Source organism: Helianthus annuus, chromosome 5 (genome assembly GCF_002127325.2).
Source record: "Helianthus annuus cultivar XRQ/B chromosome 5, HanXRQr2.0-SUNRISE, whole genome shotgun sequence".
Lineage (NCBI taxonomy): Eukaryota > Viridiplantae > Streptophyta > Magnoliopsida > Asterales > Asteraceae > Helianthus > Helianthus annuus.
In genome coordinates this window covers 170,814,589-170,827,670 of record NC_035437.2, presented here as the reverse complement: position 1 = coordinate 170,827,670, position 13,082 = coordinate 170,814,589, and the positions used below count along the sequence as shown (strand labels likewise).

The 13,082-nt window shown below is 34.3% G+C and overlaps 1 protein-coding gene across 2 annotated transcripts; it reads left to right on the top strand.

Moving 5' to 3' along the window:
* The first annotated feature begins 6,768 nt into the window (after nucleotides 1-6,768).
* LOC110942090 lies at nucleotides 6,769-11,574 on the top strand. 2 transcript variants are annotated; one of them, XM_022183801.2, is made up of 9 exons: nucleotides 6,769-7,256; nucleotides 7,741-7,828; nucleotides 7,931-8,003; nucleotides 8,088-8,133; nucleotides 8,238-8,336; nucleotides 8,403-8,471; nucleotides 8,563-8,893; nucleotides 9,745-9,890; nucleotides 10,007-11,574. In XM_022183801.2, the coding sequence occupies exons 1-9, from the start codon at nucleotides 6,906-6,908 to the stop codon at nucleotides 11,309-11,311; spliced, it is 2,508 nt and encodes an 835-aa protein (XP_022039493.1). In that variant the 5' UTR covers nucleotides 6,769-6,905; the 3' UTR covers nucleotides 11,312-11,574. The 2 variants fall into 2 exon arrangements, with proteins under 2 accessions (XP_022039493.1, XP_022039492.1); XM_022183800.2 differs by having other exon boundaries at nucleotides 6,816-7,256; nucleotides 7,925-8,003.
* Nucleotides 11,575-13,082: the final 1,508 nt, after the last annotated feature.

Here is a 13,082-nt window from a genome sequence, read left to right as displayed (position 1 = left end):
AATTTTCAGGGCACTTGCTTCATACTTTCAAGCATGGGTTAATAATGTTTAGCTACAAATGTCAATCATCCAAATATATTTTTTTAAATAATTATTTTTTAATCTTTTGTATTACTCCCTAAGGCTGGACGGTATGGGGTTAGTCCCTGGTTCGTTCTGGTCCGGCGCCGGGCCAAACACCGCGCCGCCCCCTCCCGGCTTTGTCCTCGCCGTCCTTTTCCAGACGTTGGTGCCGGTCCACAAAAAGACAAAAATCATCCCTCCCCCTCTCTCACACACCTATACATACAATATATACATATACTTTTTAGGTTCATCCCCCTATTTCCATACCTTCATCCTCTTTGCCCCATCCTCATGTCCATCCTACGTGCCACTTACGTGGCAGACCATCATCCAAGGAAGGACCATCACCATACCGCATAGCCTAACGCGCATAGTTTTAAGTTTTTACACTCACGTATAAAAACTTATATATGTCGTTTAAGCAAGTATCACATGCCAAAAAAAAGCATGTCAAGATAGTAAAACACCTAACTTTTTTTATATATACATAAAATAATAATAATAACATATGACACATCAATACCTAGTTGACAAAAGTTCTAAGTTTTAAAAACGACATAAGATCATTATTAGGATGTGAATTTCTAATTCACAAAAATTTAATACGAATTTTTTCGGCTTTGAGTTTAGTCTTGATGAGTTTGTTTTAGTTTTGGGTTCAGCCCACGGACAACGAAAAGAAATTCACTAAATTTTAAGCGAATCATTCAAACTAAGTCTTCAAATTAACGAGTTTTTCTTTCTCGAATATCCAACTGCCATATTAATTCTTTATAACGCGCTCATTTTTTTTTGACAAATAAGCCAGCAACCGTTGACATTTTCCTAAAATTTTCCGCAAACATCTCTAAGATAAATAGTTTTTTTTTTGTGCAATTCTAAATGTGAAGTAAGTCTCCGTATCTTATTGGTGAAACTTACTACTTGAAATTCAACAGATCTTCTGTTTTCTTTTTTTTCTTCTTGTTCTTTTATCATAAAAGAATTTGACACTCCCCTTTTTACAGATATTGATTTTATTGATCCGTAATAATAATACTAGAAATTTCAAGGTTAAACGAGCCGTATTTGTGCTAACACGGTTGTTCACGGGTTAACTTGTTAACTCAATTAATTATTATTTTTTTAATTGTGTTATTATATGATAAAGTATTTTGATATTTTTATGTCAATTCATGGTTTGACTTGTTTAACTCTCTATTTATTTTATTTTTTCTTTTATTATTTAGTTAATATTTTAAAATTTTAAATTTAGTTAAACAGATCCACGGTCTGTTCCCAGGACACGCTGATTCGAAGTAGCAACATTGACGGACTTGAACACTTGCTTGAAAAGAAAAAGGAGACTGAGAGAGAAGAAGATGTGTTGGTTTGTCTTAAATGTTTAGCTTGATCTGGTTTCATAGTCATAGAACCATAACCGATTCTCTGGTCATTATTACAGCGAATTAAGACCAAATAATGGTCCCCGAAAAGTAAATGATCATCAAGTGTCCGCAGGACATGCGGGCACGCACGAGTTCAACCAAATTCCAATTCCGAAACCCATTTTTTGCACCCCCTGCGCGCGCAGGCAGGACTTGTGGTAAAACATGTTGGTCAAGGTTTTACCTTATAACTAACCTTTCCTTTTGTTCCCACACTAATGTGGGACAAAGTGAATTACCAATTGAGACTTTCATTCACACCCAAAACTTCCAACATTTAAGACCACATGTGATCTGTTCAAACAAAGAGATAAAGCATGGAACATAGATCAAGAAGAAAAGGACTTAAACTTGAATCAACAATTAGGGGGTGACTGTTGGATACAAGTTTAAATGAAAGTTACGTGTCAATAATGTAATTAGTCTAAAGATAGTTTATGGTATCTTATGTAAATGTATCTAAAGATCATCAAACTAAACCATTCAATCTTGTTTTTCATCTTTGCTTCTTGATTGAATGGTTTAGTTTGATGATCTTTGGGATTTTATATAATGTAATTATCGTTTGGTCGCTTATTTTTTAATCGCCACATCACGAAGTGCTTACAGTACTTGTACCTGAAAAAAAAAAATATGTGACACTATTTTTTTTTTTTTTGAAAGGCAAATGTGTGACACTATTAATAAGTCAAGTCAATAACAAAAAAAGGTTAAATTTCATTTAAGTGTCAAAAAAAAAGAAAGTTTCTTTTAGAAATTTACTCTTTCTATCGCCGGCGTTATTACGTGGTTGCCGGTGGTTGGGCGATTGGCAGTCATGAGGACCCACCACACTAAAATGAATCTGAAAACTTTAGTGGGTTGTGGACCCACCACCTTGTATTATCTCACCCCTATCATTAATTCATCCCAACTACATAAATACCTTTTATTATAGAATTAAAAAAAAATATATTGATAGTAGATGCAAAAGCAACAAAGTTGAAAGTTCAATTAGGTTACTTATATTACATGTAAACATTTTTTTCAAGGTAATTCATATACATCTTTATGTTTTACGAGTATAGCTTATTCATTAGTGAAAATGAATAGTACTATGATTTTATGTTTATCAAATATTTACAAATCTAACGTATTAAAACACAAACATTTTAAACATTTATCTAGGTGTCTTATATTTCAAGCACCAATCAAAGATTATACTCATCTGTCATCACTATATATCAGATTATGTGGTCAACTTCTTTGACCAATACCAAGGTTGGAGAACTCGCTAGTCGCTAGCGGGTCGGTGAGGTAGGGACTAGCAACTACTCGGGATTAATCGGATCGGACTTTTTATGTATAATTTTAAGTTTTTATACATATATACATATATTTTTATACGTAATTTTTTTAAGTGGACAAGTTTTGACCGGAATCTGGGAGGTTTTGGCCGGAATATGTGTTTTTTCCTATTTTTTCTGATTTTTTCCGATTTTTTCTAATTTTTTTCCGATTTTTTTTTGTTTTTTTCCCGATTTTTTCCGATTTTTCCCGACCGACTAGTCGCGATTAGGGCCGACTAGGGCGGATTAGGGCCGACTAGGCCGACTAGCGATTTTTTTTCTGAATAGCTGAAAATTACTCAGTTGATGGGCGACTAGCGACTAGTCAGCGATTAATCGCCGGCTAGTCGCGATTTTTGCAACCATGATCAATACTCTAACGCCGCATGTGTGAACTCGTCAAAGCTATTAAATTCACTGAATTTTTATTTTTTTGAACTTAATAAGGGGTAGGAATCAATATCTTTCAGGTTCATCGTTGATGAAGAGGAGGGTTGGATAAGGGTTTTGCACTAGTTGTGAGGCATAACTTATTAGTCGGGAGTCAACAAAAGGTCACTTTTTATAAAAAAAACTACAATCAAGATTGGTAGTTCATGTTTTTTTTTCTTTGAAAAGAACTTAGATTTTATAAGACATAACTACTTCACTATAAAACTCTTAGATTATTGACTCAAATTTAAGTATTGAACAATTGTTTATGTGGTTTTTTTATGAATTAGTAAATCAAGTGGCCAATATTAATACACTTATGATGTAAAGATCAAATACAAATGAGTCTTAACATACAAAATGTCCTTAAGAATATTGTTTAATTGCAAAATGTAAAAAAAAAAGTTCGTGATTTTACAATAGTAAAGAAATTATTGTAGATTTGTAGGATACTTACTTACAATTACCTTACAACTTTGTAGAGTAATTATAATTACTATACAAATTACATAATTACTTTAATAGTGTAAAATCATGAATTTTTCTGGAATTATGAGACTAAAATATGTACTTAATAAGATGGAAAAAAATTTCAAAAAAAAGAAGAAAATTCCTTCCTTTTTTAACATTACGGGTATTTTTTATATTAAGACACATTTGTACAATAATTTAACCCTACACTTATAAATATCTTTTACTTTTAATAATTTTTCCCAAATTTGACCTTTAACACTAATCAAGTTTTATCAAAAGTTTAACAAAAATGAAACAATATTCAAATCAAAGGACATTTGTAACCAAAGAAAAAGTCTATTAAATCAATAATGATAGGAGACCCAGAGAAACCTGTGTTCGATCCTTGAGTCAAACGGGTTTTACCGGTAATTTTACCGTCGTGCCTACAGGCGGGTAGGTTACCGGGTTTTCCCCGAAATTGGTGGTGGACTCGGGTTACTCTCGGAGTACTCCGTTTGGTCCTGTAGATGCCCCAAAAATGCTCGGGTTTAATTCTGTTGGCGGTTAAAAAAAAATCAATATCAAAATCTTATCTATACATATAATAAAGTAAATCATATGGGGGACACATGTCGCTCTATTAGGTGATCTCAACTATTTTTTCCCGCCTAAATTAGTAGATATAGATAATATTATTTAATAAGATTTAAATAAAAATATATTATTTTAATCCATAAATTTTATCTTTTTATCTTTTACCCTAAACAAATAGACAAAGATAATATTTATTAATAAAATTCAAACAAAAAATATATCCTAAACAAATAGATATAGATAATATTTGTTAATAAGATTCAAATAAATAATATATTATTTTAATCTATGAATTTTATCTTTTACTATGTTTTTCCATTTATATTTATCATGACTTTATTTTATAGTAGGGATTAATAAAACTGAATTATAATAAAATAAGCATAGGTAACTCATGGCTTCTACTAATGTTTTAGATTTTTAATTTAAAAATATAAATAAAAATACAAGTAATAATTTTATCTTTTACTGTTTTGTTTTCCATACTAAATTATAAAAAAAATATATTTCAAAAAAACACGTGTATTGCACGGGTTGAATAAATTTAATTTTGTATACCAAATAATAAAATTGATAAATATAAATGGAAAACAAAACAGTACAAGATAAAAAGATAAAATTGTTACTTGTATTTTCATTTATTACTTGAATCTTATTAACAAATATTATTTATATCAATTTGTTTAGGGTAAAAGATAAAAAGATAAAATTTATGGATTAAAATAATATATTTTTTATTTAAATCTTATTAACAAATATTATCTATATCTATTTATTTAGGCGGGAAAAAACTATTGAGATCACCTCATAGAGCGCCATGTGTACCCCATATCTATACATATAATAAAGTAAATCATATGGGGGACACATGTCGCTCTATTAAGTGATCTCAACTATTTTTTCCCGCCTAAATTAGTAGATATAGATAATATTATTTAATAAGATTTAAATAAAAATATATTATTTTAATCCATAAATTTTATCTTTTTATATTTTACCCTAAACAAATAGACAAAGATAATATTTATTAATAAAATTCAAACAAAAAATATATCCTAAACAAATAGATATAGATAATATTTGTTAATAAGATTCAAATAAATAATATATTATTTTAATCTATGAATTTTATCTTTTACTATGTTTTTCCATTTATATTTATCATGACTTTATTTTATAGTAGGGATAATAAAACTGAATTATAATAAAATAAGCATAGGTAACTCATGGCTTCTACTAATGTTTTAGATTTTTAATTTAAAAATATAAATAAAAATACAAGTAATAATTTTATCTTTTACTGTTTTGTTTTCCATACTAAATTATAAAAAAATATATTTCAAAAAAACACGTGCATTGCACGGGTTGAATAAATTTAATTTTGTATACCAAATAATAAAATTGATGAATATAAATGGAAAACAAAACACTACAAGATAAAAAGATAAAATTGTTACTTGTATTTTCATTTATTACTTGAATCTTATTAACAAATATTATCTATATATATTTGTTTAGGGTAAAAGATAAAACGCTAAAATTTATGGATAAAAATAATATATTTTTTATTTAAATCTTCGGTCGCCGGAAAAACGTTTTTGGCCGAAAAACTCATTTTTGGCCGGAAAACTCATTTTTTTTGTCCCGAAACCTCTTTGTGACCTTATTACTTACTTTAGGAACCTTTTTCTACTAAAAACCCCAATTATTGAGGTCGCCGTAAATTCTTTTATCGCCGGAAAACTTCTTTTTGTCCGGAAAACTCAAGTTTTTTGCTGGAAAACTCAACATTTTCGTCTTAAACCTTTTTGTAACCTTAGATCGAATATTTAGGAACCTTTTTCCGGCTAAAAGCGTTTTTCCGGGGATCGAAGACTAACCCACATTAGGGTTCTGTTAGTCAGGGTCCATTGGAAGCCAATATGTTAATAGTTGGGATAACCACTCAACCAGTGGTTATTTTTTAAATTGGAACTGTTAGCGGGCAACGACGAATAATTGAGATTATTAAAATCCAATATTCCTTTCTTTAATTCAACTTTTCCCAGGTTTTGTTGGTGTGAATTTTGATGACTTTGTTTTTTTATTTTATTATTTTAGGAGGTTTATCCGATGAAATTCAATGTTATTAGAGGTTTCTCCCATGAAATTCAATGTTATTAATGACAACTTATGAATTTATCATGTATGTTCAATCAAAACTATCAAGAGTAGATTAAAAATAATAAGTAATTACAAATAATAAATTATATCGTTTTCATTAATCAACCCGTTTAACACACGGGGCCATAACCCAGTTGCTATATATTTTAAACATTAATTACATTTTATTAACAACAAATATTAATTCTACTAAAAATTAAATATTTTAATGATATAGTTGTGGACACATTAATGATTCTCGGTAAAATTCAAACCTCTTTCCAATAAAAAGACAAAAGACATTCAATACCAAAACCCGAGCCTGAGGCTCGGACACAGGTTCGCAAGTCAAGACACCTAGGGAAATAATACTCTGCAACACAGCACTAGCAAAAGAAGAGAGAGAAAGCCAGCATAGACACACACATAGAGAGAGAAAGCAACCTCAAATCCTCAAAATATGACTCAGATCGTGAAACGAAAGCGTAGAGGACGACCATCGAACATAGATCGAGCTCGCCGGAACTCTCAGCTTGCTCCGCCGTCACCGGCGGACCGCCGGAGCACTCGCAGGCGACGGAACGTCAGGTACAACTTCGATATCGATGATTATGTTGACGATGATGAGTTTTACGATGATGAAGATGAGGACGTAGGTCGGAGAGAGAAGAAGATTAGGTTATTGCTGTTTGATGATGATCGGCGCGTGTCGCACGCGCCGTCGTCGTCGTCGTCTTCAGATGAGGATGATGATGAGGTGTACACGCGGAAGCGGTTGAAGAAACGGAAACTTGATGAAGAAGTTGAAGAGGTAGTTGATTTGGATCTGAAATTAGGTCAAATTTGAAATCTGAAATATGAAATTTGAATTAGTACTTGCTTGCTACGATTACTATTGATATGATTATAGAATATTGATAATGAAATATGAATTAGTACTTAATTGCTACTAGTGATAACGAAGCTAAGTGAGGTTTTATTAACTTGTTGTTGAAGTTAATTTGTTATATGTGTGTGCACATGTATGTATGGGGAGATTTATGTTGTATTGATTGTAACGGTCGAGTCAACTGTCAAAACTAACCCCCACACAATCTCACACGCAGAATCTAATCACGCTGTCTACGTTTCTCTCTCTCTCTCTCCCACTCTTTTATACACACTCTCTCTCTACATCACTCTCTCTGTCTCTGATTTTGTGTTTCTCACTTTCTGTATGTATAGGTCTGCAGTTGGCAACTATATTTTAATACTTTATGTTTATAGGTTTATATTTTTTTTTCACATTTTGACAGGTTAGAGGGAGGAAGTTTGATGATGAAGATGAGGAAAATGAGGAGGATGAGGAGGAAGAAGAAGCGGGAGGGTCGGATTTCGATTGCGGTTCGTTGATTATCGTTTTGTTTATGGATACTTCGTCAGCATTGGTCTAATTTGTTATGTTTATGTTGCTAATTGTTCTGTTTGGATGTTGATTAGGGACAGCTTCGGATGTTCCGAAGAGAGTGCCGATGCCGGATAAAAAGACGCTTGAGTTGATCCTGGATAAGCTTCAAAAGTGAGTATCGTTGGTTTAAACTTTAAATGTTTAATATTTGAACTTAATGAGTTATGTAATTTTTCGGTGGATTAATTGTGACAGAAAAGATATTTATGGAGTTTATGCTGAGCCGGTTGATCCTGAGGAGGTAGCTTTGAGTTACTCTGGATTCCTAGTATCACTTTCTTGAAATTCTGATTTGAAGTATGATGATTATAGTCATATAATTCGCAATTTGTTGTTTACTCTCAGCTTCCTGATTACCATGATGTGATCAAGCATCCAATGGACTTTGCAACCATCAGGAAGAAGCTTGCAAAAGGATTGTATTTATCTCTAAAAGAATTTGAGGTTAGTACTTGATTTGGAATTCTTATCGAGATTATCTTCTTCATTGTGGTTTATCTTTGAATGCAGAGTGATGTGTTTTTGATTTGCACAAATGCAATGCAATACAATGCGCCAGATACAGTTTACTATAAACAGGTATTAACTTTGGATGTTTAAATCTTCGCTTATGCATATTTTAGCAATTTTATTCGGTTTATTGATCTCACCACTCTAATAATTTGGGAAGGCAAGCTCTATTCAAGAACTGGCGAAACTAAAATTCCAGAGATTAAGGGATAATACTGATCCATCTGAAAAAGAACTCAATACAGACCACAAAACCACTCCAAGTTTCTCAATGCCTAAAAAACAACTAAAGAAGTCAATGGCCCGGACTGCACCTGACCCCGACCCGGTTGGGACCGAAACTTTTTCTGATGCAACCGTTAGGACAGAAGAATTCCCAAATGGTTCATCTGCTCAGACACCTGCCAGGCAAAACAGTGGTGACGTCCCGATTGCTGAAAATTCTTCATTAGGTGATAGCAACCTTGATAAAGATCAAGAACTAGTGACAGGTACCCTTTTTTGCAATAAATTCTATCTTTTATTAAATCTTTTTATGCTTTTCAAGATTCGATTCAAGAGTTATGTTTTGGATTAACAGTTTGAATTAGGGGTGTGCAAAAACCCGAATTAACCGACCCATAACTGAATTAACCGACAAAACCGAACCAGACCAAAAATCGGTGGGTCGCTTAATTGTATTTTCTAAAAACCAAAGGTGGCGGGTCGGTTATGGTTATCAATGTTTCCAAACCGAACCGATATGTAGTAGAATCTTCATGTGATTTTGGACTTCTCATCATTTTTACAATATATAATGTTTTTGGTTGAACATTTCTTAGAATTTATGGGTTATCTCATATCGTGATCGTTGAATTTATGAATTACATCATATGTTTTGTTTGAATATTAGGTAGTAAATGGCATCAATATTATAAACTATATGTATTTTTTGACCCAACCCAACCCATGCACACCCCTAGTTTGAATCTTGATACGGGTACAACGACATATCATATAAACACGATTGACACACCATTTTACATCTATAGGGTCAAAATGGGTATTTTGCTTAAGGCCGAATCATGTAATCCCTAGAATCCCTCTGTTTTACTGGAATTTCGAAAATGGCAAAGCTGTTCCAAAATAGAAATGAGCGTTGCGCCTTTTCCTGATTTAAATAACCAACTTGAAATTACGTTTAAAATAGAAACCAACTTACATTCTTTTACTGATTTTCGCACCAAGTTGCATGATTGTAGCAACTGCTGACTTTTTCATCAGGTAGCATGTTAGATTTTTTCTTTTTCTTCAAAACATTCTGACGTGGCATCTTGTTTTTTATATGAAATTGCTTACTCAGGGAAAGGTTGTATGTCTAAACTTGGAAGAAAACCATCTGTACATGATGAAAATCGACGGGCAACATACAACATATCTCTAGAACCAGTACCCGATTCAGACTCTGTACTTTCAACGTTCGAGGGTGAAAGCAAGCAGTTCATTCCTGTATGTCGCAATGATATTAGTTTGGTGTTTTGAAGTTAGATTTTCTATAATTACTGCAACTTGATTTTTTGATTTTAGATATTCAATTTTAAAAGGTTGTTATCTTTGAAAATCAGGTTGGACTCCATGTAGATCATTCCTATGCTAGAAGCTTGGCCCGTTTCGCTGCAACTCTCGGGCCCGTTGCTTGGAAAATTGCATCGCATACAATCGAGCAAGCTTTACCCGAAGGTGTCAAATTTGGGCCCGGTTGGGTCGGTGAATATGAACCTCTTCCAACTCCCGTACTAGTGCCCGAAAACCGCACCTTTAAAGAACCCAGTTTTCTTGCACATTTCAAGGTTACTTCTGATGTTAAAGAGAATAAAAAAGCTTCCCAAACTCCTAAAGTTCATGTGGACCTGAAAGAGGTAAATGACGGTTTTAACCCTGCGATTCATGTAAAGCGAGAATCTCCTAGAGAACCCCGCAAAGATCCGAGCCCGAGCCCGAGAGTTCCTTTCTTTTCAGGTTCAAATCCCGTTCATCAGAACTCACAATCCAGGAACTTTGCGAGGCCTGAAAACACGGTCCTGCCACGAGTTGAACTCAATCATCCACCGCCACTACATGTAAATTCTGCTGCTGATTTTGTAGCAAAAAGACCGATTTCTAGTGCTTCAGACATTCCGTCAAAACCTGTTTCAAGAAACGGAAATCTTGCGTCTTTGGGCTCTTTTAAGCACCCGAGCGGTAACAATGACGGATTTGCCCCTGGGAGACCGAGTAAGCTGGTTGGTCTGGATTGTAACAGAATGGTTCCCATGGACAGTAATATTACCAATATTACCCCCAGACGGGACCAGCAAGGCCTTAGTGACCCGGTTCAAATGATGAAAATGTTAGGTCAGGATAGTCAACAACAAAATGCGAACGGTTTTGGTTTCTCATCGAAAAGAGACGATTCAAACAATGTGGCTTTGACGGCTGCTCAGGCATGGATGTCACTAGGCGGTGCCGCCACCGCCACGGGCGGGTTTGTTAAACCGCCGTTAGTTGATAACAGAAACCCCCACAAACAACAGATATCAGCCGATTCTTTATACAACCCGGCCCGTGACCGCCCGCAACCTCAAGTTACACGTTTTCGCGGCGAGTACAACGCTTACCAACAACCGGTTAGACCGGTCAACGATGGTCAACTTCAAAACAAATATGCGGGGTTTCCTCAAATGATGACAGCCGCCGATCTTTCACGGTTTCAGGTGCAGTCTGGTGGTTGGAGGGGGGTCCCACCTCAAATGCAACAACAGCCTAGACCAAGACAAGAATCCCGCCCCCCTGATCTCAATATCGGGTACCAATCAATTGGGTCACCCGTGAGACAATCTACTGGTATGTTGGTTGATTCTCAACAGCCCGATTTAGCTCTGCAACTGTAAAAGTACATGAATTGTAGCCTTTTGCTTGATTTTTGAGGTTATAAACGGGAAGAAAAATGTAATCGGGGTGTAGAACATGGGTATCTGCTAATGGACCGGGTCGGGTCAGGTCAGGTCACGGAGTCGAGTGAGTTTGTGTTGTGTTGTGGTTCGGTGTTTTATGTAGAGAATGAAAATGTTGGTAGAGATTTAGTGGCGTTGGTTATGAGAAAGATAAAATTACATTTCCTTTATAGTTATATATATTTTGGTTAATCTTTGAACTTGTTTTGATATATTTAGTTTTGGTTTGGGAGTCACGCCTTATAGACAAGACTAAATTAGACCAAGGGTATCGGGCAATGGCGGAACCAGAAACTTTTAGTTGGGGGTCAATGCATATATATGTGTGTGTAAATATATATATCAATAGTGTATAATAATAGGTTTTTACTAATGGGAAAAAAGCAAATCAAGTAAAACAATATACAAAAGTAACAAAACTAAACATATACATACGTTTTAAATTCAACTAGTATTAAGGGCCCCCGCGTTGCGGGGGCGCCGGGGAGGTGGGGGATACACCGTGCCAAGTAGCACTGATGCTACACAACTATCAGCGATCAACAACACCAGAAAAGCTTGTTAAATAAAATAAATAAAAAGAAAAAATAACACCGAACGAAAAGCATACGTAAAATCGTTGCACCACGTATGTCAGTTGCGACATGTTAATGCGAAAAAATAAGACTGAAATGTAAAAATAGAAAAGAATAACTATGTCGATCTAATACCACGCGCATTGCGACGAACCTGTCAAACAGGGAAAATAGACGCGTTGTGAGGGTCCTGTCAAACAGGAAAAAAATAGTCGAAAAAACTTTGAAACCCACACATACGTTATGGCGTGTTTACTCGCAAAAGTATAACAAAACGTAAAACGAAAAATTGAAAAAGATGAAAAATACATGGATCAAAGTTGAAAATAAAAATGTGTTTGGGCTAAATTGCAAAAGATGAAAACTTTTGGGTTAAAAGTAAAAAAAACAAAAAGGATAAAATGCAAAACATAAAACCTTTGGGTTAGAAATGAAAAATCAACAATTTTTTTGAAACACTCCCCATGCTTAAGTTACAAACCATAATGCACAAACATTTTCTTAATTTATAATATGGTAATTTAGTAAGCTAGTAAATATATATAAAAATAAAAAATCTCTAGTAAACGAAAAGAATTAATTTACATTGTAATATTAATCTGACAGTAAAAGTCTGGTCACATTGACTCTTTAGATGGTAGACTCTCTTTACATTAAGTAGAGCAAATTACCAAAACACCCTCACCTTCTAACATTTACAAATTACCAATCATCTTCTTCACCCATTCTCCATTCTTATTCCTGTAAAACTCGCACAGGACCAGAAAAAAAGTTTTGGTAAACCCTTCTTCTTTTCTTCTTCTTCATCTTATCCTATCTTCTACAATACTCTTGTCTCTTCCACTTATAATCGTGAGGGTCAAGCTATAAAAATCAACCAGATGATAGATCTGCTTGGTAAGAAGACTAGGGTGGCCGGAGGGTCAGCTGACCCCCCTGACCCCCCTGTAGTTCCGCCGCTGGTATCGGGTTGGCGTGTACATGTTTTTTTTTCATTGGCTCAACAGTTAAACCCACACAGCCAGACACGTACAAGCTTCGTAAATTGACACTCATTATATCTCTCATGCCCAAGCACTTGGCGCCCTATTTCTATGTTTGGCGCTAAAAAATGGTGAGGGTGTGACCCCACT

Coding starts and splice junctions, on each gene's coding strand:
- LOC110942090 (XM_022183800.2), top strand. CDS start 6,906: ATGACTCAGATCGTGAAACGAAAGCGTAGAGGACGACCATCGAACATA. Junction 7,257..7,740: donor TTGATGAAGAAGTTGAAGAG/GTAGTTGATTTG, acceptor ACATTTTGACAG/GTTAGAGGGAGGAAGTTTGA. Junction 7,829..7,924: donor AGGGTCGGATTTCGATTGCG/GTTCGTTGATTA, acceptor GATGTTGATTAG/GGACAGCTTCGGATGTTCCG.